This window comes from Bubalus bubalis, chromosome 14, assembly GCF_019923935.1.
Source record: "Bubalus bubalis isolate 160015118507 breed Murrah chromosome 14, NDDB_SH_1, whole genome shotgun sequence".
Lineage (NCBI taxonomy): Eukaryota > Metazoa > Chordata > Mammalia > Artiodactyla > Bovidae > Bubalus > Bubalus bubalis.
The window spans coordinates 2,877,563-2,903,684 of NC_059170.1; the positions used below are offsets into that span (position 1 = coordinate 2,877,563).

General features: G+C 47.2%; 1 protein-coding gene and 1 long non-coding RNA gene across 5 annotated transcripts in view; one reads left to right on the forward strand and one right to left on the reverse strand.

The window, feature by feature from the left end:
• The window catches only part of TSHZ2 (teashirt zinc finger homeobox 2), a 493,538-nt gene extending 480,082 nt beyond the window's left edge, over positions 1-13,456 (reverse strand). Inside the window, exon 1 of one of the 2 annotated variants that reach the window (XM_044927507.2) lies at positions 12,451-12,567. In XM_044927507.2, coding sequence (XP_044783442.2) covers positions 12,451-12,490 — 40 coding nt within the window. In that variant the 5' untranslated portion in view covers positions 12,491-12,567. Of the gene's footprint in view, positions 1-12,450 lie in introns of both variants that reach the window. The other variant, XM_025264636.3, reaches the window with a different exon arrangement.
• On the forward strand, positions 12,591-25,457 carry LOC112578895. 3 transcript variants are annotated; one of them, XR_006544263.2, is made up of 4 exons: positions 12,591-12,725; positions 16,917-17,114; positions 24,348-24,490; positions 25,264-25,457. It is a non-coding gene; the product is annotated as an uncharacterized LOC112578895 (long non-coding RNA). The 3 variants fall into 3 exon arrangements; XR_006544262.2 differs by lacking the exon at positions 12,591-12,725 and adding an exon at positions 13,546-13,680; XR_006544261.2 differs by lacking the exons at positions 12,591-12,725; positions 16,917-17,114 and adding an exon at positions 13,544-13,680.
• Positions 25,458-26,122: the final 665 nt, after the last annotated feature.

Here is a 26,122-nt window from a genome sequence, read left to right on the forward strand (position 1 = left end):
GAATTCTCCTGGCAAAGAATACTGGAGTGGGTAGCCATGCCCTTCTCCAGAGGATCTTCCCGACCCGGGGATGGAACCGGGGTCTCCTGCATTGCAGGCAGATTCTTGGCTCAGTGCACAGACTGCAGGCTCAGCGCACTGAGCCACCTGCGCTTGCAGCCTGGGTCGCTGAGGACTAATATGGCAGCAGCACGACCCTGTCAAGGCCTCAGTCAAACCCGTCTCTCGCTGCACCCTCGCCCTCCGAGGCTTCCCATTCAACCTTGGCTTCGTTTGCAGCGTCTCGGTCCCCGAGCACCTCGGCGTCCGTCTAATCCTGCGGCCCCACCGTTCGCCCGCTCTCCCTCTGCTCCAGCTGCCCCGGTCCCCTTGTTGCTCCTGCAGATCCTGCAGCAGCTCCAGCCCCCCGACTTCCCCACCCCCAGACCCAGCTTCCCCAGAGAATCGCCCTGTGCTCTCTGCAACCTTCCTAGAAACCAGAGTCACAGCGCCTACACGGAGGGGAGGGGCCTCTGCTGACAGTCTTATCTAAGACAGCTCATCTTCCTGGGACACAGGACCCCTCACTCCGTTAATTTTCTCTCTTGCACACCGCACTCCCTGACACAGGGTGACGGGCCTCTGTTTGCTTGTTTGGGACCCGTCTGCCACATAAATGTAAGCCTCAAGAAGGCAGGCCTTTTGTCAAATTTTGACTTGAGCCTCTGGTTCCAGCACCTTCCACATGACCTGGTACCCAGCAGATCTTCAACAATTCGGTTAAATAAAGGTCCTAAGGCAGGCAGAAAAATCCCCCAATACTTTCGGCTAACCCCAGGCTCTCTGTCCTAAGATATTCCTTAACAGGCACCAGCCAATCTCCCTTCTTTCTTCTGCCAAGCACTTATCTGCAGGTGACAATTAAAAAGTGAAGAAGGCGTTACCAGGATGCAGCCTATAGCCTTCTCCCGTTAGCTTAACAACGCCTAAGCTCCGCTGCCTTGGGCCCGAGGGGATGAGCGCAGGGTTCCAGTGGGGGAGGGGGAGACACCCAACCCTGGGAGGCTGCGAGCCCCTGGGGGATGCAGGCAGGGAACCACTCACTGCACCTGGGAGCAGAGAGAGGAGGAGAGAGAGAGAGGCAGAGAGAGACAGAGACAGATACAGAGAGACAGAGAAAGAGACAGAGAGAGACAGAGAGAGAGAGACAGAGACAGGGAGAGACAGAGAGAGACAGAGACAGAGAGACAGAGAAAGACAGAGACAGAGAGAGAGACAGAGAGACAGAGACAGAGAAAGAGAGACAGAGACAGAGAGAGACAGAGACAGAGAGAGAGAGAGACGGCTGCAGTCCGAAAGGAGAATCCCTAGCCCCTTTGCCTCCACCAGAGTCTGGACTTAAGGAGGAAGTCTACCAATCCAGAGTATCAGCAAGCACTCGCCATGAGATAAACAAACAGTATTTACTGAGAAAAGGTGAATCAATGCTCGTCAACTGAAGCCAGAGGATGTCATGATGAACAAAACACAAGCTTCTCAGTAAAATTGCCATCTTTTTGTCATTAGCATTTCCTACATTGATAAATATTCAAAGTGCAGCTATGAACATGATTGGTACAGAGGTCTGCCAAAAAATTTTAGAAGTGTAAAAGAGATCCTTATACTCAACATTAATTAATTAGTATACAAAGTAACACGATAATTAAAGTATTTATTCATTTACTTATTTATAGCCTCATGTATTCATTCATCAGGAAATATTTATTTAGTGCCTAATAAATACAAGGACTAATTCAAGTGCCTAGAAATCTCCCAGAATTCCTACAGAAAACAAAACATAAATTCATGTACGGAGAGGATGCCGTGTAAGTGCCAGAGGCTGCATGGGGGCTTCGTTGGCATCACACCGTCTAATTGCCACAACCACAGTGCGAGGTGAGCAACACCACATCTCCATCCGCCAGGAGGGGAGACCGAGGCGAAGCAAGGTTAAGGGACTCCCCTTCGAGCACACTGGTGGCCAGTTAAGTAGGGAGGAGCTGCAGTGGACCCCAGATTTGCTTGGGTTTTAATACTGTTTATTCTTTCCATAGCCTCACAGATGCCATCCATCCTCATACCCGTCAATTCCTCCCTAAAGCCTAGGCATGTGTTTTTACCTTCAGGTGTTGCTTCTATCAGGCCTCCCTGGTGGCTCAGATGGTAGGGAATTTGCCTGCAATGCAGAAGACCTGAGTTCGATCCCTGGGTCGGGTAAGTGCCCTGGAGAAGGGAATGACTATCTGTGCCAGTGTTTTGGCCTAGAGAATCCCATGTACAGAGGCGCCTGGTATCATTCTAAGCATGCTAGTCACCATCACTGAGGGGCCAAGCAAGTAGACTGAATGGATGAACACACGGAAGTCCACCACCACCTTTGAAATATAAACAAGTACCTCTGTTCTACTAATAACCCAGTCGGATGGCATCAGTCCCACAGCTTGAACCCCACAGGGACTCACTGGAAAAGACCGACGCAATGGACCTGAGTTTGAGCAAGCTCCGGGAGGTGGTGAAGGACCAGGGAGCCTGGTGCACTGCAGTCCATGGGGTTGCAGAGAGCCGGGCACGACTTGGCGAGTGAGCAAGGACGACAGGGAGCCATCGAACTTAGATTCGGATGTAGGAGGGCCTGTCTTGCCTCTCTCTCCTCCTCCTCTCCTGCCTCTCTCCCCTGTCTTCATCTGCTCCAGACACAGTGGCCTCCTATGTATTCCTCAGGCATACAAGATATTTCCGACCTTGGGTTTTTACTGCCTCATCTGCCTGAAAGGCTTCTCCCAGATCTGTGCATGGCTAGTTCCTCACGGTCTGATCAAATGTCACCTCTCAACCACTTTCCACAAAATAGCAACTCTCTATCCCTCTCTAGTCCACTCATTCCAATTCATTTTTTTTTTGAATTGCCATTAGAACTATTTAATATTATATATTTATTTGTTCATTTTAGCTTTTTGGCCTCACCCCCAAGAATATTTGCTGGGATTTTCCCTACTTCAGTATTCCGGTACCAGGATCAATGCCCGGCACATAGTAGGTGAACAGGCAACTGCTGTGGGGTGAATGAACGCGCGATGGCAAACATACAGGCGTGAAGAGGAAGTGCCGGCTTCATAAACGGCGGATGGTCCTAAGATTCCCGTTGGGGAGGCCACGGAGGGCAACGTCCTCTGTCAGTGTTCTCAGGCTCCACCCACCGCCAGGTTTAGACATCACCACAGATGCCCCGGAAGAACAGGAACTGAGGGTCCTCTGTTGGCAAATTACTGTGGCTCTTCCAGGAAAGTACCACAGCGGATCGAATGCCTGGGTCTTGGAAGCGGAAAGTTTCAGACCAACTCGGCCACTGCATGGCAGTGGATGAACTGCTCTACAAGCTACTCAGAACCCAGTCAGGAAAATAAAGATACTGTTCTAGCATCTAACTCATAGGAATGTTCTAGGACTCCGCTCAAGGGTTCCCACCTTGGGCAGGTCTCCTCTGACCACCCACACGAATGTTGCCCCATCCTGTTCTTTTATAAAATGTTGTCATCGTAGAGCTTTCTTCTATGTGGAAGTTATCTTTTCTCTTTGTTAAATTCCTTGCATATTCTCTGGCTTCCCCCAACTGGAGGGTAAGATCCCCAGGGATCATCCCCATCCTAATACCCCTGAGGATCCCGGTGGCCAGAACAGGACCAGGCACACAGTAAGAACTCGGAAAATAACTGTGGCTTGAAGGAATGATTGTAAAATTCATGAAACGCCCGGTAAAATGCCTGGCACATAAAAAACACTTAGGTAGGGACAAATATCATTATTACAGGTGTTATATTTGTTGTTGCTAGGGCTATAATTACTATTCCTTGGGATATAATTTTTTTTTTTTTTTTTTTTTTTTTTGAGCTGGGACAGGGTTCCAACCCGTTCTGCACGACTCTTTATCAGAAAAGGCTAAACCACTACTGAGTGATTATACTCCAGTTTTAAAACTCAAAAGGCACCCACATCTGATTTCTTTTGGGCCCTGAGCCTCTGGTCCCATGACAGCTGGCAGGGTGCTCATTTCCCTCCTGGTACATATTTTTCATGGTCTGTTTTTTGGGACTAAGATACAGCGACTCTGTTAGGTGTGGCCCCAAGCAGTTTTGATGCATTTGTATCATCCTTTCCAAAATCCTGAGTCTTAAGAAGAAGTATGATTCCACTTCATGGGTCACAGCCCTGTCGTGGCAATGGGACTTGCGTAACTCAATGAAGCTATGAGCCATGCCGCATGGGGCCACCCAAGATGCACGGGTCATGGTGAAGAGTTCTGACAAAACGTGGTCCACTGGAGAAGGGAATGGCAAACCACTCCAGTGTTCTTGCCCCAAGAACCCCAGGAACAGTATGAAAAGGCAAAACGTGACACCGGAAGACGAACGCCCTCAGGTCAGAAGGTGTCCGACACGCCACTGGGAAAGAGTGGAGGTTCTTAGCCCTGACTCGTAGGATGGAACACTTGGGGAAATTTGAGCAACTGGTCCAAACATAAACCTCCAACAAAGAAGACTTAAGGATTTGAACTTGGGTTAGTCTGACTCCTGACTCACACTCTTATTCTCTAGAGTAAGGTTTATCTCTGAGCTGGCCCAGGGCCACTTAACTAGGGTGGGGGAGCCCTAACCAGAACCCAGGTCACTTCCTTCTCTTCCATAGTCCTTCCACAGCCTACACCTAATCCCAAGGGAGACAACAAGAAGACGGGCACAGCCACATACCCAACTTACTAATAAAGGAGAATAGCTAAAGGCAACTCTGATATAAAATGTGCTTACATAGCTTTTCATTTTGGCATTTTTTTTCTGTACCAAGTGGTACTGAACACAGAATAGATTTAACTCTTCTCTACAGCATCATCTTGGCCCAGAAGCAATTTGTATCTCCCTGGGGTTAAAAGAGAGAGGCTTCTAAATACATAGAAAAGTCTAAGCATCTGATAAATGGAAGTGATTTAAAGTCAGCCCCTTGCAGTTTATATAGAAATATGTACATGCTGCTGCTTCTGCTCATACAAATCTCCCCTATAGAATACCTTGACCTTCTGTCTTCTTTTTGAATCTCCCACGTCACCAATAGCCAGAGTTCACGATTTTTTTTCATGACACAGTAAAACATTTCAGGAGGTTTCTTCCAGATCCATTACAAACAGTATGGCCACTGCTAACTCTGTTTTTATCTCATTCTGCCCCTCGTAGCTGTTTTCATTAAAAACAATAACTGTGTTCTGCCCACCTTAATACCGAAACTGTATAATTTCCATAGAAATGACTTGGATGTAGCTTGATGAAGAAAGCTCAGAGGTGATTTCAGAGTATTCACTCAGCTCTGAAAGCACTCAACTAATTAAGACCAGTGATCTTTAATTTTTGTACTGAAAGAAACTGCAGAATGCTGGCTTTAAAAAAAAATCCACCTTACCATCTAGCAGCTTTACAGAAACACACGGTTTTTCCTTCAGCATAAATGGACACTACAGCTTTTCAATTAAATTAGTCTTTGGAGAGACATGCAAAAGAGCTAAAAAGCTCCTTAAAAATCTTTCCTGCTTCACTGCTCCTCCTGTGCCAGGGGAGATGTGTAGTTACAATGCAATGCTATTTTCTTCTTACCCTACCGAAACAAAGTTTTCAATCTTGAACCCTGAACTGGCTATGTTATAGAGCTTGTGGAGGTTTTGCTTTTAGTTTTCAAGCCCACATTTGGTTTTCTAAAACTATTTTGAGAAAGGGGGTGTACATTACAATGTCCTATATCTTTGTACTTCCAGAGAGAGCTTTGTTAGACCCTGTTTCAGGTCGGGTAGTAGGTAGAGGGATACTGAAACTATTTTTTAAATTAACACAAATGGAAAGGAAACTCTTATTTAGATGAGCAAAATTCAAGACAAATCCTTTCCAATAGGATCCAGGTAGTTTTTTCCCCCATGTAATTTCTCTAAGCTCATTATCTCTAAAACTTTTGCATTGTGCATTCCCTGTTGTTAAGCATAGCTAAATAATACTGATATATTAATAACAGGATTAGCTAGCCATGCATCCTGAATTTTAATTTCTCATTTTTTTTTAGCGTTTCAGGCATTGCTTTGGTGTCGCCACATGTGTGGGAATGCCCATGGGGACATGTTTCTCCTCGGAGGGAAAGCAGAAGGCTGGGGGCGGCAGCTGGCAACCCCACGTGGCCGCTTCAGCGACCTTCAACCCCTCCAAAGTAGTTACTCATTTCATCCACGGAGTTTGCTTTGGAAACAAACACATCAGCAACCCCCACCTACATCTCACATTTCTCTTCTGCCAGGTCACGTATGTATATTTATAATATCTTTGGAAAGGACCTGAGTCTGATAGTCACCCTCTGACAAAAGAAGTAACACAAACATGGCCAGGCTGCTGAGGATAACTCCAGACGCACCTACAACCTGCACACGAGTCCTCTGACCCCATAGACAGAGTCCAGACGTCACATTTGGGCTCAGAGTCTCTCATTTTTATTATCCTTTCTTAAAGACCCAGAATATCTTGAAATCGACTTTTACATGCTAAACATATCCCTTCTCCCGAAAAAAAAAAAAAAGTTCCTAAAACAAGTGATTGACACGTCAGTAGCAGGGGAAAAAAATGATAAACCCAGTGAAAACAGTGTAGTATATAGGGGCCTGTAATGATAGAGTGTGTTTTCCTCCCTGCAGCATCCAGGTAATCAGGCAGTCTCAACAAGCTTTTTCTTATGTGGTTAGAATGACTAAGCTCATTCATAACCATAGAGCTGCTTGCCAAAGGTCACCCTAAGGAACAGGAGAATTTCTAACTTTCACTGGAACTTAGGAAACTTAAAATAATTGTAAAAGTACACATTGTTACAAATTACTGAAAAATAATATATTTTTAAAAAACCTCTTCCAGGGTGAACAGGTTCTAGGAAGGCAGAAGGATGAGATCTCTGATAACAGACTAGAGAGAAGACATTCTGTGTTTACCCCAACATTAGAAAATGAAAATAAATTTCTCCCAAAGGAATAAAAATAAAGCAACGTTCTCAACTTGCAAAGCAACAGGATTATTTGTGTTCCGAGCTTCTTTTAATACCACTGTGATCTTTTTTTTATAAAAGTCGCTCAATTTGATTGTAATTAAATATGTAATGAAAAAGCACTGTTTCAGGGAAGCGATGCAAGACACTCTGTTAGTTTAATGCATTTCCAACTGACTTTGCATCAAATGAAAATGATACTCTGTGTATGCCTGGTCTTAATATAGAATTTGTTAGGCAATTTTGTGTTTTTTAAAGGGGACTTGGGTGGACACAGACATTGCCTTTGAAATAGGGGATGAGTCTTCCTAGACCATGACATACCTAACTAAAATTGATGGTACCAATCCAGGGATGGGCAGGAAGCACCACGCTGGGCATTTACCTCGTGTCAGCTAATTACGGACCCAGCATAAACACGAACAGGGCCCAGGTTTTCCTCCTGGCTGATTTCCCTTAAGCTCAGCTGCAGTGATGAGCAGAAGTGCCTCGTTTCAATGGCCTTAAATAATGCCAGGCTCAGTGCCCCTTTAAAACCTGCTCAATCGAGAGTACAAGTCCCAAGACAAATAGATCAACCCATGTATTATCCAGTTGGAGAAATTCCGTCAAATGAGTGAGAAAGTCAGCTGGGATGAAATGAAAGCATAAGCCTGCGTTGGAGAAGGTGACAAAGGCAAGATGCTTCCAGGGACAGAACTGCTAAAGATGCCTAGGAGGTATTTGTTGGGCGTGAAGGTTTCCTGAACACTAGCAACAGAGTCGAGAAGACTGGGAGAAAAATAAATGTAAGATGGTTGAAAAATAAACACACCATGTTTCTGAGGGATGCGTCTACCCTCCTCAGAAGTGGGCTCTGATTTCCAACCCCCAAGCCAAGAGAAGAGTTTTCTTGTCCAGAAGTTTCTCACGCCCCCTCCCCCTTACCTGGCTTCCACTAGAACTCCCTGTCACTGGCAATCTGCAGATTAGGGTTAATGCATTGTGTCCTGATATGGCAGATTAAAAATGAAATCAATAAATGCCTAAAACAAATGGGCTTTTGAGCTGTCCCGTTCAATCTGAGTCTTTAAGGGTGAGGAGAAAGGAGGGGGAAGGGGCTCGGAGGGCAGGGGCAGAAGGACCAGTGAAACCATCAGTTTCCACGCAAAACACTGTGTGGACAGTGTGGTTTCAAGGTACCTTTCTTTTTTCAGGGATCTGCCTTAAATCAGCAAGAACAGCCTGAACAGATCATGCTGCAGAGCACCTTTAGGGGTGGGAGTATGTGTGTATTTTTTTTGTTTTCCATTCATCTGTTAAACATCATACTGTTTGGGTAAGTGAAGGGGTCTCTAGCATGCCTATTTAAACCTTCACGACGTGAACTTGTCTCTCTGAACTACACTAAAGCAGAGTGAGAGCGCCAGGGCTGGGACTCCACCCTGTGTCCAGTTCTCTCGAACCCCATCCCTCTCACCAGTGAGTTAAAGGTAAACTTCATCCTGAGCTGTCTGCCTGTTGCTGAGACCTTGCCAGCCAATCTAGTCATTGCTATCATGAGTCTGAAAGAGAGATGGCTCAGGTCATCTCAGCCCTCCTCTGCAGTATTCTGAACTGTCCCTGCTGAATATGCTTCCCATGTAAATAACCTGTGCTATTAAGGTGCAAATTGCAACTTTTAAGTAATGATTGCTAATAGTCTAATGTTTGCTGCCACACAAGGACATTCATGAAAACAAAATCTGCATTATTCATCTCCATATTAAATAAACAAAATAAACTGAGAGAGCTGTTCTTTCCTGCAAGACTTTCCTCAGATCTGGATTACCAGATAGCTTCTGAGAGTCAGCAAAAAGAAAACATTTCATCTCTTCCGATAGACAGAAGCCCGTAATTTATATATACGTTAGACATTCATATATATATGATTTCCAAAGATTTTGCTTCCTATTGGAATTGGCTGGCATTATATAAAAACAAGAGTTCAGGATGGTGAAATTAAATATGTTGCACGTGTGCAGAGGCTGCGACAGAGTGTAGGAAATAGAAGGGTTAGAGTGTAAGTCTACAGTTTTAAATTTTTAACGACTCTGCGTCCTGCAAAATACAAACAAATCACAACGCTGCTCTGTTTTATTTTACCTTTCTGCCATCTTTCCTGTCTTCCCTACAATGGATAGGGGGGAAAGATGCTGGTACAGAATCCTGCAATATTTTCAGGTTAAAAAGTAGATACATTTTAGTGGTGAATGAAATATATATCAAAGGAAGCAAAAATACACATGCACACGTACGCAAACCCCTGGGGCACTGCAGGCTGCTTTCTAAACTTTCTTCCTTGCCCGAAGTTATAGTATGGTGGAAGAGCGTAGCGTTAGAAAGCCAGGAAGAATGACATTTCGAAGGGAAATGTTCTGACTTAGCTGTTTCCTTAAAGAGAGCTGCCTACCTCACAGCCCTTCCCTTAAAGGAGGGAGGAACAGAACCAGGAAAGGCTAACATTCCCCATCACTTGTAATATCCTCTCCCTCATTCTATCCACATACCTGCTTTATTAGAAAGTTCCGTAAATGATTCCTTGAAATGTGGAACTTAAAACTAATAATGCAAAGGAATCAAATTGCCTCCAACAGTTCTTGGGAAAGAGTCTCAGTTCTGATTCACTCACAGGCTTTTTCTATCTTACATTATTCATTAATCAAGCTAGAAATCGAGCTTTCAACATCAGCCCATGGGAATAATTACTTACAGTTGTGTATTGTGTTTAATTTTAAGCAGTGATAAAAGTTAGCATGGCCGCAGTTCTGGAGCCCACCTTGTTCTTCTCCCTGGATGTTAACTGGCAGAAGAATCGGAAAGCAGCTAACTTAACGTGAGAATAACCACTTTAGCTAAAACAGCATAGCATCGGTGACTTCAGAGGAAAGAAATATTACGTGGAAAGATATCCGCTTCAGTAATACGTGAGTAAATAATACCGTAAGAGAGGCCGCATTGTGTACAAAGTGAATTATTCCCTTTCAGCTTGACAAGGGTTTCCATTTCTTCCAGTGAAAATAATAAAAGCCATGAAAACAAACACGTAAAGACACAAGGAATACAATCTGCCAGGACACTGAAACTACAGTCAGAACTTTCTCACACACACATGCGCTACAGTAAGCAGACAGGCTAACTCCAACAGACACCAGCTTAAGGAAAAGGATGTAATTTAAATAATGTGATACGGCTTTATGTTACACACACCTGAATCCTCACTGATCAGAGGACAATTATAATCAAAGCAGTGCAATTCTGAGCAATGCACTTTTTGTAATGATCTTACCAGAGGAGACACATCCAGTCATTCTGGTAATTTAAATTACTGCCTAGCTGTTGATGGCCTTTACTGGAACAACAAGGGGGAAAAAAAAGAGTACTTTTCAGGGCAGTATCACTTCTTGCTGGACTGTTGCCCAGGGTTCTCTTGTGGGACAACACTAAGGACTTTATCTCTAATAATCTAGCTATACTTAAAGTTATGTTGCTAGACCTAGACGAAGCAAGCTTACTCTTCCTGAGCCTCAAAGGCCAGTGCATACCCCAAAGCTGTTCAGATTGCAAAGCAATCTAAGTTTTAAAAAGTAAGTGAGTTAAATGTAGAAAGGGACGGGGGTAGGAGGAAGAAACTGTTTGCAAAAGAGGTAGCTAGAGTTGAAAAAAGAACACCTCATTGACTAAGCAAGTTCTAAATATATACGGTACTAAAATACCTAAATTATTTTGCTCTTAGAGAAACAATTGGAAAATAAATGAATCAAAGCTTTATAAATGATATTTCTCCATGCAATTTGAACCAAACCATACGCAGTTTCAGAAGCAATTCTGCGCTCATAAGGGAAGATAATTGTGGATATCTCCAAGCACATGTACTGCCATTCTTGGCTGGAATCAGGCCATGATGGAAGATGAGCTTGGTGGTCCAGCATGTTCAGACACAAACACCCACTTTGCCCAGATTTGTGACTAACTTTGGATTTGTTCTGAGGGTGGCTCTGCAAAGTTTATGAAAGTGTTCCACTGAACTTCTTCTCCCTAATGTTTCGCTCCAGTTGGAACAGAAGGAAATATTGTGGGGGGTCTGCAGAAGACCAGCCTTCACTGATGCTGCCTTAAAGCTTGAGGGTAAAGACAGAAAGAAGGGGAGGAAAAAACTTAAGCTCTTTGCTAATGCCCGATTCAACTGAAGGACACAAAGAAATAAAACGCCCACATTAAAAGCCAAACAAGATAATAATTGTGCATGTCTGGCTCTCAATCTAGAGGGCAAGGCTTGCGTCACTGGCACTCTGAGTTACCATGGTGAGTGATTTATTGATATATATCAAGAATGAATAGATCAAAGGCAGTGAGATGACAGGTGATCAATCAAATGTCAAATCAAAACTAGCAATCAAGTGGAAAGCTGATTTTTCAGTGGGTGGGTCTGGCAGGAGAAAAATGAACTTTCATATTACACTTCCGAGAAACAAAACCCCAGCATACTATTAAAAAAGCAATTAAGCAACCCAAAAGGAAGGAAAAAATCCTTTACAAGCTCTAACGTCCTGATCCATTAACCTGTTCCTCTCTTTTTTTGGAGGAGGGGGTGGTAAGAATTCAAATGGGATAGTTCCCACCGCACAAATCAATTTACAAAGTTTGCAACTCACTCTGTGCAAAGAAGATCCAGAGCTGTTTCAATGTTCGAGGGGGCATTCCCCCCCACACACACATCTTTTTTTTTTTTTTTTTTTTTTTTAGATAAGGGAGAGTGTTGATTAGATTTCCAAAGGAGGCTCCTCTTAGAAAACAGATTCAAAGGTTCCTTTCCTGGGGTGGTTTTTTACACCTTGGCGATCAAAGCTGAAGTCCCATGGCTTGCCCCAGAGCCAGCCTTGCAGCCAGCCCTAGGCTGGGGCACGGCTCAAAGTTCAGCGCCCCAAACCCCCGCGAGAGGAAACGCCGTTCCCTGAGGCCAGAAGCCACTGGCAGCGACCACCCGGAGGGGGGCGCGGGCGGCAGGACTGCTCCCCACTGCGAACCCCAAATGCTCAGCGCAACTTTGGCCCGAGAGGCAAGAAGCAGACTGGGAGAAAGTTAGGGGTGGGGTAGAGGGTGGAGGGAAAAAAAAGTTTAAGGAGGAAAGGCTTGGTGGGATAGCTTGCCCCCACCCCCCAACCGGAGCCTGGAAAGGGGAGGACAGGGGAGGCTGGAGAAGGCGAGCGAGGACGGGGTTATTAGAGGGGCAGAGCGGGGCACCGGAGCTGACGCCCCCGAAAGGCAAGCGAGGGGGGTGGCGTCCCGGGGCGCCCAGGCGAGGAGCTGGCGCCCCGGGCCGCCTGGCCGGGCCGCCCCGCGCGGAGCCGGGTCTCTTACCTGCCGCCCGCTTGGGTGCCTGCTGCTTCCTCCTTGGCATCGCTCTAGTTCGCTCCAGTCCCACTTCTGGCGCCCCAGCCCCGAGCCGCCGCGCGCGGGGGCCCGCTGTCTCGCTCGCCTCTCCGGGTCTCCTCCGCCTCCTGCCCGGTGGCTCCCAGGGCGTCACTCGGCCTCTGTCCCCCTGTCCCTGCAACTCCTCCACCGGGGGCCGGAGACCCCCCTCTCTGCGTGGCAGGCAAGACACGGGTGGCTGTGCCGGCTGGTTTGAAGTAGAGGTTGGTTCTGCCTTGTTTGTTTGTTTGTTTGATTTTGGATTTTTTGTTTTTGTTTTTTCTCCTCTCTCTTTTTGTTTTTGCTTTTTGGAAAAAATTTTTTTTTTGGTTTGGTTTATTTTTGTTGTTGTTTTTTTTTTGGTGACTGTTGAGACACTTGATTTCTTTATTAAACATCCAAGAGCGGGTTCGGATGGAAGGGACGAGGGACGCACACGCGCGCGTAAAGATAAGAAAAAAACAACAACACACAAACAATCCTGGGAAGGTAGTGGGGTCCTCTTTCGCTCCTTCCTTCTCCTCCTGGCCTCCTGCACCTCCACCTCCTCGTCTTCCTCTTCCTCGCCGGGCTCGATGGCGGATTCGCGCCGGGGGCAGAGATCTCTCTCACTGTCGGGTTGTGGCTGCTGTCAGATCCCCGTCTCTGAGTGATATGCGAGAGGACAGGAGCGGGTTTGGGAAAGACAGAAAATCTGGAATTCACTCGCACACACTCACACACGCACACTCACACACACACACACACACTCACACACGCACTCTCGCTCCCTCTCACTCACACATACACACTCACACCCCCCACAGATGCACACACACACACACCACGCGCACGCACACACATACACACACACTCTCACACACACACAAGACAGGGCGAGGCGATGCCAGCAAACATCGATCCCGCTGAACAAACTGAACATTAACAAACTCCTCCTCCTCTCCCCGCGACCTGATGACAGGGAGAAATTTACTCCCCAGCCGCAGAGCGCCAGGCAGAGGGAGTCTATTAAAGGGACAGTGTCCCGCCGGGAGCGGGGCGGGGCGGGGACCCCGGCGTTGCCGCCTGCCTCGCTGGCGCTGCGACGCGCCCCCAGGGCCGCGGGGACACCCCTCGGAGGAGCGCTGAGAAAGGACGCGCTGGGGGCAGGGGGATGGAAGGAGGAGCCCCGGGCGCCAGGTAAGCTCCACCCACAGGGACGAAAACAGGACCCTGAACGCAGGATGAGGAGGGGAGGACTGCGCTTCCCTTTGGGAGGAGGGATGACCACCATCCTCTGCTGCCTCTTAATCTGACCCAGGGACGTCCTCGCCACCCCCTTGCAATGAACGCCTCTGCTTCTCCCACCTTCCTGCTAGTTTCTGGATGGTTATAAAAACAAGAATCACACAGTCCTCTCTTTGTTTTACTTAAATACCATGTTTATTGAGCACCTACTATGTGCCTCTCTTCTGGAAACACAGAAGTCATAGAGAAAGGGAAGATCCTGCCCCCCCACCCCATGTTTGTGTTCTAATGGGGAGCAGATAAGTTGCCCCCAAATATCCGGACTTTGCTTAAAATGTCACTTTCTCCTAGGGGCCAACCTTACTTAAAGTTTCACGTGCACAGCTCCACCCCTATCACATTTCTCTATTTTATTTTTCTCCACTGGGCTTACCAGTCTCACACGTATGATCACACATGTTAAATACAGTTTTCTATTTTTCTTGTCCAAATTTCCCCTCTGGGATATAAGTTCTGCTGGGAAGAGAGGTTTCTGCCTCTGTGGTTTATCCCCAGTGATGGCGCGACATAGAGTAGGTGCCCAATAAAACATTTGAATGAATGGAAAGTAAGCAGATAAGATAATTTCAGAGTGATACGCTCCATGACGGTGTTAAAAGAGGGTTCCGTGACGACGTTGGAAAGACAGCGTAGCCTCAGTGCAAGAGATGCTACTCCAGCCGAGACAGATTCCAGCCAACCTGTGGTTGGAGCCCTGCTGTGGGCCGGGTCCCTTTTGAGCTTCTGGGGCCAGGATGAGCCTGGACCCTGCCCCCAAGGCACTTTGTTCCAGTGGGAGAGACTGACGATTAAAGGGGCAACGAGGTCTGCTGGGACAGGAGATGCTCTTAGAAGGGATAGTTAACCTGGACTCGGAGGAAGGCAGGATGGCTAGTTGGGCCAAAAGGGAACTCTGACAGCATGTCCTTAGGATAAAAAGTCAGGCGTTATCTGAATCTTTCCAAGGGCTTCTTCTTCCCGCATTAAAATTTCCTAAGGCTCTTGTTAAGATGCACATTCTTAGGCCTTACTCTAGAAGAAAATGTTCTAACCCTGGTACTACTGATCTTTTGGGGCCATAATCCACCGCTGTGGAGGGTGTTCTGTGCGTTGTAGGAAATTAAGCATCATGTTGGGTGTCCACCCACTAGATGCCAGAGTCTTCCACCCCAGTCGTGTCAACCAAAATTGTATCCAGACATTGCCCAGTGTCATCCACAAGGCAAAGTCACACCTCCATCTCCTAATTGGAAGTTTCTAGGGCCCCATTGCCCTTGACCTTCTAAATGAGAAACTTCTAGATGAGCTCTTTGGAATCTGCATTTTTGACCAAACAACTCATAATCCCATAAGTGAACCTCCTGTTTACTCCGGTTTAAAAACTTCTGCTACAAAAGTCTTTGTTCTTTTGGAATCAGACATACCTCAAATTGCTAACTATAGAGCCAGCTAAGGCTTAGATATTAAAATAATAATTAAAATGATGTAGGAGTTCAAGGGCTAACACTGTTGCCGGCATTGTGATGGTCTCCACCAGTGCCCACTCCTCAGTCCCGCCCCCACCAGGCACTCAGCGCGACTGAGGCCTGACCAGTGTGGCCAGGGGCACTTTGTGCCTACAGCTCACCCACCTGTCACTTTTACCCTCCCTCATGGGGAATGACCGAGGATGATCCATCCCACAAATGTTTTTCTAAACCATTTTTTTGGGCCATAGGAAACTCCCATCCTACCAGTCAATTGCAAGGTGTTATTGTCACTCTTTGCAAAGTGCTGTTGAATCATTTTTAACATCCCTGCACAGGGCAGGGATGCTCATTTCTCCACACATATGTGGTACAAGTTTTTAATTCACCCACCGTAAATCACCCCATCGGCCTGCACCCACGATCGGCCCCACCTAACCCCAGCCCAGTCCTTAGGCAACGGAGGCAGAGAAAAGCCCACTTCATAGCTGGCAACGTCAGCAAAAGGGGCATTAGTACTAATTAATTCTAATTACACAACACACCTTTCCGGAGCGCTGTGATAGGAGGCATAGCTTGTTGAGTAAAAAAAACCCGTCGTCTATGTCAGTAAGGAACCGCAGTTATAAAATTAGGAGGTGCAGATTTGGGCCTCAACAGAGAGAAGACTGAGACTCCAGGAAGCTCAGCTTGGAAAATCTGCCACGTTGGACAGAAGCCCCGTGCCTGTCGGTTGGGCCTTTGTGGTCCATTCAGCCCTTTAACAAACGTCGACTGCGTTAGGCGCCAGCTGTTGCGCTGAGCACAGGAGATGCCGGAACTCGTAAGAAGGACCCGTGCCTTCCGGAAGCGTCTATAAAATGACGTGTAAAATGGCATCTCAAGGACGGGGAACTAGGAAAGGAGTTGAGGAGCTGACTCCAGCCTTGGAGTAAATCAGGAGGGTGGCGAGCAGGAGACCCTGAGCTACAGGATCTCTGCCAGCTGCTCTTCACGGTTCTCCGAATCTTCCCTCCGCTCTTTCCTCTTCCTCAGTCACTGGTTCCATAGCAGGTGAGGGGTGCTCACAGGATCTGCTGTAAAAGTTTCCTTTTAGCTGGCGGCCAGCTCATTCTCGGACCACATTTCTGGAGTGTTCTTTCATTAATTTGTGTGTGTTTTCCCTATGGCTACTGCTGCAGAGCGTATAGCCTGGTGATCAACAGAGAAGACTCTGGCTGCCCTAGGGGGGTGCCTAACGCAGTGCGGCCCGGATGTCCCTCGGGGGTGTGACATGACACTAGAAAACGCTGAGTCACACAGTGAAAGTGTCATTATTCCCTTTCAATCCGGGAAAGTGCCTGTTCGCTGCTGGTGTGGCTTTTGTGCCCATCACTGGCCAACTTCTATTTTCAACCAAGAAACCGGAGATTTCTGGCTCAGAAGCTGGGGTGGGGCAGGAGTACCTGGTTAGACTTTCAAACGTGGTCTGTTTTCATGGAATTCACTTTCAGTTTACTTCTGTCTTAGAGAGAGAGAGACTGTTCTCCATTTACGATAGCAATCTAAATTTTGATATAACTTATGGGTTTAAAAAGTATCCTTAAGGAACAGTAGAGAATAGGTAGTGGGGCAGGTGGGTTGAGAAGATAGCAAAACGCGAGGAAGGTGGCATGGGCGTGACTTGAATGTGCAAAATACCAGTCCACAGGCTCTGGCACTTGGAGAAGCTTCTTCCCAGAGTTGGTGGCTTCGCTATGTCTAAGTCTCCAGGGAACTCAGCATCCTAGGATCCAACACTCAAACTCTGGGATGTGTAAAGGCATGAACTGATTGGAATGACTCAACCATATTTTCCAGAACACACTGGCTCAACATCAGAATCTCCTGGGGACTTTTCAGGTAAGGTAAAGAAACACAGGCCCCACCCCAGACTTACTAAATTAGATCCTAGGGTGGGGCCAGAAAAATATGAAATTTTGAAAGTTCCCAGGTGATTCTGATGAGGTGCCAGGCCACTGGAAGCTCCCTTGTGCAAGGACTGAATTTTGTAACAAGTGAATCAAGTTAGCAGAAGTTGTTGCATGAAGGGACAGGCTGGGCGTCTCGTGTTGGATTCACTTGCAAGGTGATGGTGGTGTGTTGAGAAGCCTTTTCTATGTACCCAAAGAAGCCTGTGAATGCTCCATTAAAGCACATACCTATTACAGGTTTCCCCGATGGCTCAGAGATAAAGAATCTGCCTGCTAATGCAGGAGACTCTGGTGTGATCCCTGGGTTGGAAAGATTCCCTGGAAAAGGAAATGGCAACCCAGTCCAGTATTCTCATCTGGGAAATTCCACGGACAGGGGAGCCTGGTGGGCTACAGTCCATGGGGTCACAAAAGAATTGAATACAACTTAGCAACTAAACAACAACAACACTCTCGAGCTGCATTTGGGAGGCAGTTACTTTGCCTGTTTTATCGCTGGACTGCAGCTTGATGTGAAAGTGAAAGTGAAAGTGAAGTCGTGTCCGACTCTCTGCGACCCCATGAACGGTAACCTACCGGGCTCCGCGGTCCTTGGGATTTTCCAAGCAAGAATTCTGGAGTGGGCTGCCATTTCCTTGTAATTAAAGTAAATATTCTCTGAGTGCCCACTTTACCCTAGGCACTGCCCTGGTTGTTGGACACTGGGGCAGCCTGTGAGATTCTTGAGCATCTTAGTTACTGTCCTGTCTTCTGTACAAATTTCAAGGCTTTTGCATTTACTCTTCCCTCCAGCGAGATGCTCCTCCCAGATCTGTTTTTCCTCTTTACTCTCAACTCAAATGTCACCTCCCTCTCCCACCCTATATGTCCTCCTCTTTCTCTCATCCTTCCTGGTACTTACAACCACATGTAAGTGATTTCCTATACTTGCCTCTTTATTATATGTCTCCCTTAATCAAAACAGAAGTTCTCTACCTATGTATCTCTGAGCCCAGTGCAGGATTGGTGATCAGTAAAAAGTTGTGGAATGATTGAATACCGAGATGAGCATATTTCTAAGGAAGAATAAACTTTAAAAATATCTTAGGGCTTTCTTTAGAGACTTCCCTGCCGGCACAGTGGTTAAGAATCAGCCTGCCAGTGCAGAAGACACAGGTTCGATCCCTAATTTGGGAAGACCCCACGTGCCCAAGCAACGAAGCCCGCACACCACCACTACTGAGTCTGCGTGCTGCAGACACTGGAGCCTGAGCGCCAGGACCTATGCTTGGCAACAAGGAAGCGCCCGAACTGCAACAAAAAGTAGTCCCCGCTCTGCAACTAGAAAAAGCCTGTGCAAAGGCAGTCAAAAAAAATCAACAAATGAACCTCAGGGTTTTCTGTGGGCTTCCCTGGTGGCTCGGATGGCAAAGAATCCACCTGCAATGTGGGAGAACTGGGTTTGATCCCTGGGTTAGGAAGATCCTCTGGAGGAGGGCATGGCAGCCCACTCCAGTGTTCTTGCCTGGACAATGCCCATGGACAGAGGAGCCTGGCGGGCTGCACCCATGGGTTCGCAGAGAGTCAGACACGACCGAGCGACTGAGCACAGGGCTTCCTGTAGAGGGATGTAAAGCATTTCAGCCTGTGCCCCTTTCCAGTTGAGGCTGTCCTCCCCTCTCCAACTTCCCTTTTTCCCCTTCCCCTCTCTTATCTATTGTCTCCTTCATATCCTCCCTTAAATACCGCCTCTTTCAGGAAGTCTTCCAGGGTGGATCCTATGTGATTCGAACTTCTCTAGTCCGTGTCTTCCCCAAGCAAAGAGACTCAGTGTAGAATATGTCTCCAAATATATGAGCATACAGGCAGACAGAACTCATCCTGAGCATCAGAAAGGCTGCCTCTGACAGCGGGTATGAGGAATTTCCGGGGAGGGGGTGGGGGCGAGTATTGTTCATAACTGGGGCTGTTTATGCCAGTGTGTTTGGTCTGTGAAAATGTATTCAGTGCAGGCTTATGATTCGTGCACTACTTTATCTGTATGTAATGCTTCAGTTAAAAAAAAAAAAAGCAGTGTTCTCAAACTTTGCTATGTACTATAATCAACTGGGGTGATTTAAAAAAATCCCAGTGCCCAAGTCTTACCCCAGGCTCATTACATCAGTCTGTGAGGGCGGGCTCCAGCCATTAGTATTTTTTTAAAGCCCCCAGATGATTCCAATATGCGGCCAAGTTTGAGAGCAAGTGGACCATACGATTTTGCCCTTGAGGATATAATTCATTGCCTTCCTCTTCTGTCGTTTAACTCATTCAAGGTATCTCTCTTCCAGTGACTGTTTTGTGAAAACCTCAAGGTAGTGGTCTCCTCTCGTGACACCCAGCGCGGCAGCATGTTGAAGGGGAGAAGGGGATGCGAGGAAAGCGGCAGATGGGTCGTGGAGAGAGATGGGGAGAGTAAAGCAGAGCGGTGTGATGCAGTGGGGTGGGGGCAGGATCCACTTTGGGTGGGGACCATGGGACGCCTTTCTGAGAAGGTGTCCTTTAACCTGAGATCTGCAAGACACAAAGCAGCCAATCAGGAGCCACCGCCTGAAATTGGAAGAGATTGCTCTGCTTCCAGAACACAAAAGATGTAGCTGCCAGGTCCCAGGTTGGGAGGGCCAAGCAGTTGGGAAGAAGGAGCAGAGAGAAGGCAGGAGAGGCGAGTCAGGTCAAGATCACAGTGGGGGTGTGTGCATGTGCACATTACTGGTCATAATATGGAGTCTGAATTTTCTTCTTTCAGCCGTTGATAAAGGCTAATCAACTCATTTATTTACATCCTGAAACACCTAGTCCCTTAGACTGGATTTGCTCAACCAACACAGAAGACACTATGTCTTCTTCTAATTGGTGGAAATTTACTCCCTGAAAACATTTAAGGTGGATGACAAAGTTTGGGGATGCTCAGGCATTGACAAGCTTGCTTCTGCGAATAAATCCTCCAAGTGTCGTTAGTCTCTCTTAAGAAAAAAAAAAAAAAAGATGTGGTTAGGTGTAGAATTAAGCATTATGGATATTTGCAACGGGGCAGCTGCTGAGCAGGCCAGCTGGGGTGTGGGAGCTCTTCAGTCGAGCAGCCATTACGTTCGTCCCTGGGAGTTGACTACTTGGAGTTGGTGACCGTGTTTTGCTGCTGCTGAAGAATCCAGACCACGTCGCCGGCCCAGGAATCCATTGCTCAACTTCATTAGCCACAGGAAGACATTAAGTGAGTGTAAGGACCGAATGGCCTGGAAACCACGTGACGAGCAGCCTTTAAGTTCTGGGCTCCGGTATATTTTATGCCACTTCAACTGTGCATCAAGCTCTCATCCCTGGACTCATTAGAACTGTGTGCCCAAAGGTGCCCCTCAACTTTCAGAAGCAAATAGAGAATGATATAATTCGCTCTGAGAACACCTTTCTGTCTCATCCAGAGCATGTCTTATCTGTTATGATTAGGCATTAAGCGTCCTGTTGTCTTGAAAATTTCATGAGATTCTACCCCTGCTTGCTAGGATTATGTCAAAGTGACTTTTCCTGGATGCTGTTTTTGCCCATCAATACAGCTTGTCTATTCTCCTTAACCATTGCTGGGAAGGCCAACACTGCTAAGAAGCCCACTGGATTAAAATGGTCGAATAGTTCGGGCTTGCAGATGCTCTTGTGTGTCTTGAAGGCTTCTTTGTCTTGCTTTTGGTTCCCCAAGAAACACACCCCTCAAGATTAAGATTTGAGATCAAGTCGTTTATTTGGAAGATAATCCTGGAAAACTCCAGTAGCGGGGGAAGAGAAGGATGCAGGCAGTTGGAGAGTGTCATCAAGCAGGTTGTCACTGCAGGCAACTGTGGGCTCATCCCGTTGGGGGAGCGGCGGGACTCGGTGTAGATGTGTAGATACTCCCCTTGGAGATATCCCTTCTGAAGTTGGAGAGTGCCGAGGTGTCCACCCACCTGAGAGCTGAGAGGAGGCAGCTTCTCCCGCCCTTCCCTGCATCAGAGAGCTGCGTGTGCTACTGAAGTGTGGGGAAGTGGGCCGGCCACCAGGCAACATCTGTTAGACTGGAATCCCCCGAACCGTGAGCTTCACACGGGCGAGCCCCAAGACCGTCTTATACACATTGTCTTATAGGCAACGTCTCCGCTTCTTAGCCTGGTTCCAGGTACATCGCAGACCTTCAGTAATGATCTGTGCGTTAGTCGCTTAGCTGTGTCCGACTCTTTGTGACCCCGTGGACTGTAGCCCGCCAGCCTCTCCTGTCCATGTGCTTCTCCAGGCAAGAATACTGGAGTGGGTTGCCACTTCCTTCTCCAGGGGATCCTCCCAATGCAGGAACTGAACCCGGGTCTCCCTTGCAGGCAGTCTTTACTGTCTGAGCCACCAGGGAAGCCCTTCAGTAATGACCTAAATGCGTTGTAAGTCTTCACACCATGCCCCCGTTAGTCACTCTGTCTTAATACTCTTACCTGTAATGTATTTAGTTCTTATTAGTCTTGTTTATTCGCTAGTTTTGTCAGAGTCCTCTCTCCCCACAGTGTGCCCACTGGGACCAGCAGCCTCTCTTTTCCTCACATCTCTAGTGCAGAGCAGAGTTCTCATTATTACCATGGCTCGAGATTTTAAACAAAATGAAAGATGTGATCCTACACAAGTGTGTTCTTAACCATAGATCGGAGAAGAATGTTTGAAATTAGGATTGTCCCAAGAAGGTAGGCACCAGGAAAGGAGAACAAATGTAGGTGTGGAGTCAGACAGACCTACATTTAAAGACGACTTCCACTATTTACTGAGACTATAACCTTGGGGAAGTTATTTAGCCTCTCTGAGCCTCAGTTTTCCTATCTGTAAAATGGGGATAATTATGTCACCGATTCCATTAGGGGCTCAGAGGGGATTGTGTGACCTCACCTAAAATACTCATCACCACACCTGATACATGGACAGTACTCCCACATTTTTTAGCTTTTTCGTTCTTTTACAAGCATTTGTTGATTGACTATTGTTTATAGAATGATTTCAACTGTATCTGAGGTTTAATCTACTCTGTACTAGGGGATAAAACGAACATCAGCTCAATCCTCTACGTTTGCAAGGACTCCAATTTACAGAAGCCAATTGGGGAAGCTCAGATCTTCATGTACAAACGGCAAAGATGGCATAGCACACACCCCAGCCATTGGTGGCAGAGAGCTGCTGCCGGTACCTTCTCCTCTTCGGGGCCTCTTCTGTTTCCTACTAAGGTTCATTAAGCACCTCCTCCTTGCCAGGCCATGGGCTGGGTGCTACGGATGCAGAGGGAAAGAAAGCAACTGCCGGGTCCCTGGGGAACTTAACCGTCCAGGGAAAGACAGGCAGATTATAGAAACGGTCTAACAGTAGTTAGTGTTTGTGAAGCACTCAGGCCACAGGCTGTGCTGAGCACTTCAAACGTTAATGTATCAATCCTTGGAACAATTCGATGAGATGGTGGCCTTGTTGTCCCCATTTTACATGTGAAGAAACTGAGGCACAGAGGGGTTAGGAAACTCACCCAAAGCTATAGAGATAGCAGCTTAGGAGCCTGGATTCAAACACCCTGAGAAGGCTCTAGCTTGTACATTCAACCACCACACATCACTCTCTTGGTAACACTACAGCCGTGCTGAGTCATTTTTTTATTATTATTTTTGACTGTGCTGGGTCTTCACTGCTGCATGGGCTTTTCTGTGGCTGTGGCAAGAGGCGGCTTCTCACTGCAGTGACTTCTCCTGTGAAGCCCGGGCTCGAGGGCGGTAAGGCTTCAGCAGTTGCGGCTCCCGGACTAGTGAGCACAGGCTCAGTACTTGTGGCCCAGGGGCTTAGTTGCTCCGAGGCATGTGGGATCTTCCTGGATCAGGGATCAAACCTGTGTTTCCTGCCTTGGCAGGGGGATTCTTTACCACTGAGCCACCAGGCAAGACCCACGCTGACTTTTGTATCGCAAAATGTATGGTCACCGCATTGCTTTCCCTGTTTGTACTCCGTAGCTTCACAGTTCTTGAACTGTTCTTAAACATAGTCCATGTGTTGTCTCCTACAGAGTTAAAATAGATTGATTCCTGGGCCCCATCTTTAGGAATCCTGAGAGAGTAGATGTGGGGTGGAGTCTGAAAAGGTGCCTTTCTGACAAGATCCTGTGAACTCTCAGAGCATACTTTGAGTTGCATGGGTTCCAAGAGGGGTGCTTTTTGCTCCCAGGAGACACTTGACAATGTCTGCAGATGTTTTTGATTGTCACGATTCAGGGGTGCGTTACCGGCATCTAGCAGGTAGAGGCCAGAGATCCTGGCAAACATCCTATAGCACACAGGGAAGGCCCTGGCAAGCAAAGACTGACCAGCCCCAGATGTTAATAAGGGCCAAGGCTGAGAACCCCAGCGCAGAGCCTGGCCTTGCAAGCTTTACTGTAGAGGAGGCATCTGGGGATCTGGCTTCCAATGCAGATTCTGATCAAGTGAGCGGAGAGTGCCTGTGTTTGTTTAGTTGCTCAGTCGTCTCGACTCTTTTGCGACCTCATGAACTGTAGCCTGCCAGGCTCCTCTGTCCATGGGATTCTCCAGACAAGAATACTGGAGTGGGTCACTATTTCCTTCTCCAGGGGATCTTCCCGACCCAGGGAGCGAACCTGTGTTTCCTGGATCTCCTGCACTGCCAGGCAGGTTCTTTACCACCAGGCTACCAGGGAAGCCCATAGGGTGCCTGGGACGCTGCATTTCTAACAAGCTGCCACAGATGCTGCTGATGGTTCTGCCCCAGGGACCACACTTTGAGTAGCAAAAGCTAGACAACGTTCTACACAGACACAGGTCTTGAATCAAGTCCTAGGGTACAGTGAATGCTTAAGAAATAAAACCCAAACCTCAGCCTGAATGAGTGTGGAACAAAAGTAACTCTGAGTTTCAATCTCTCCTTCAACTCCCCCTGTAGCTAGTTTCACCCTTAAAGAAGTTCAGGGAGGCGGAGGGGCTCCCGGGGAGGAAGTCTTCCGCGCCCCTCCTGGATGCAGTGAGGGGCCGATTTAAAACGAGCAAGGACAGAGCTTGGTCAGAACTGCCTTCCTCTGCTCTGAGACATCAAGTCGAGTCTATTGTTGCCTGGAATCGTGGCTTCTTTCCAAGAGCCTCACGCTACATCTGCCTTTCAGGTCTGCGAACGCGAGATGAAAAAGTGGCTGTTTGTGAAATGGTTGCTCTCCTGGGAAAGGGGTATGGGAGAAAATGGACTCTCTGCGCCCAGCCCTCCAGAGATGGCACCCCAGCCCCCGTGATAAATGGCAGCATTAACAAGGTTTGGTTGAGAGGGGACCTGCAGATTTATGACTTCCTGTCTCCGCCAGCAGATGTCATTATGGCTGACAGAACAGAAGGCCTTTCAAGAGCTGGCTGGGGTGGAGCTAAGGAGAGGGGAAAAAAATTAAATAAAAGGCAGAAGCCAAAAGTAGTGTTTGCTCACTGGTGCTATTGTGGATGCTGTCATTTTAGGAACACAGGGAAGTTTTACATTAAACCGAGCGTCTCGTAATATTTCTGAGGTCCAGCTTTGAAGATGTAGGTGGAAACTCTCAAATGAAGGACAACCGTATTAATTTCGCTCAAATAGGAAAACTTGCAGGGTTTTGTCCCAGGTTTATCTGTACCTGAAAAGTTCTTCTGGATGAACTGAACACAGCACTGAATAAATGTATATTTTTACTCCGGAATATCATTTTGATGGGTGTTTAAATACATTTACAAATGCAGCAGCCTCTTCTGAAATTCTTTTGACATACATAAAACTTTTACCCATTTCTAAGTTGTTTAACAGGGTGTGATTGGTATTTTATGGGCTAGAGTTTTTGAAAAATGGTGTAAATTTAGCATTTATCATTGGGTCCCCGCACCCATGCTAATAAGAACAACCACTTATTACTTACTTAACAATAATTACAAGTCGCATTTCCACATTTCCTCTTTCTCATCCTCGCCTAAAGCTAAAGGAAGTATTTCTGTAAGTAAAGGAAATATTTTTTCTAGTTGATTGTCTCATCTCATGGGGGTATTGAATGTATTCTGTGGGCTCAGGTAATCACTGCCTCAAAGAGTGACCTGGAAGGAGCAGTTCTGGGCTGTCTTTATGGACCTGTCATCAGCAAATCATCTCCCATCAGGACCACACGACCAACGTACTCAGGCAGAAGTTGAGAGCCATGGGGAGCCTCACGGAGGACGGCCACCAGGTCCCCTTACAAAATAAACTCATTTCCAGCCAAACCCGATCCAGGGACTTCTTCTATAATTAACCAATAGCTGTGGTGTTAATGCATATGGGGTAGTGAGTATCTGATTTTTGCAGTGACTCTGAAGGTATGAAAACGGCCACCCCATAGTCCCTTCTGGAGAAGGCAATGGCACCCCACTCTAGTACTCTTGCCTGGAAAATCCCATGGACGGAGGAGCCTGGTAGGCTGCAGTCCATGGGGTCGCTAAGAGTCAGACACGACTGAGCGCCTTCACTTTCACTTTTCACTTTCAGGCATTGAAGGAGGAAATGGCAACCCACTCCCGTGTTCTTGCCTGGAGAATCCCAGGGACAGGGGAGCCTGGTGGGCTGCCGTCTCTGGGGCCGCACAGAGTCAGACACGACTGAAGCGACTTAGCAGCAGCAGAAGCAGCATAGTCCCTTCTGCAAACCGCTCTGGATTGGCGGTGTGGTGGTCTGCTTAAAACCCGGGCTCTGGAGGCTCAGTCTCTGAATTCTTTTCCTGGCTCTTTCACCCACTACCTGTGTTATTCTGGGCAAGCCACTTAAGCTACATCACCTGTCATATGATGGACAATAATAGCACCATTCTCTTAGCGTTTTTTTTTTTTTTTTTTAATGAAGATCAAATGCAGAGTTCATGAAGTGATTAGCCAAGTGGCTGGCCCAGGGTAGGAGTTC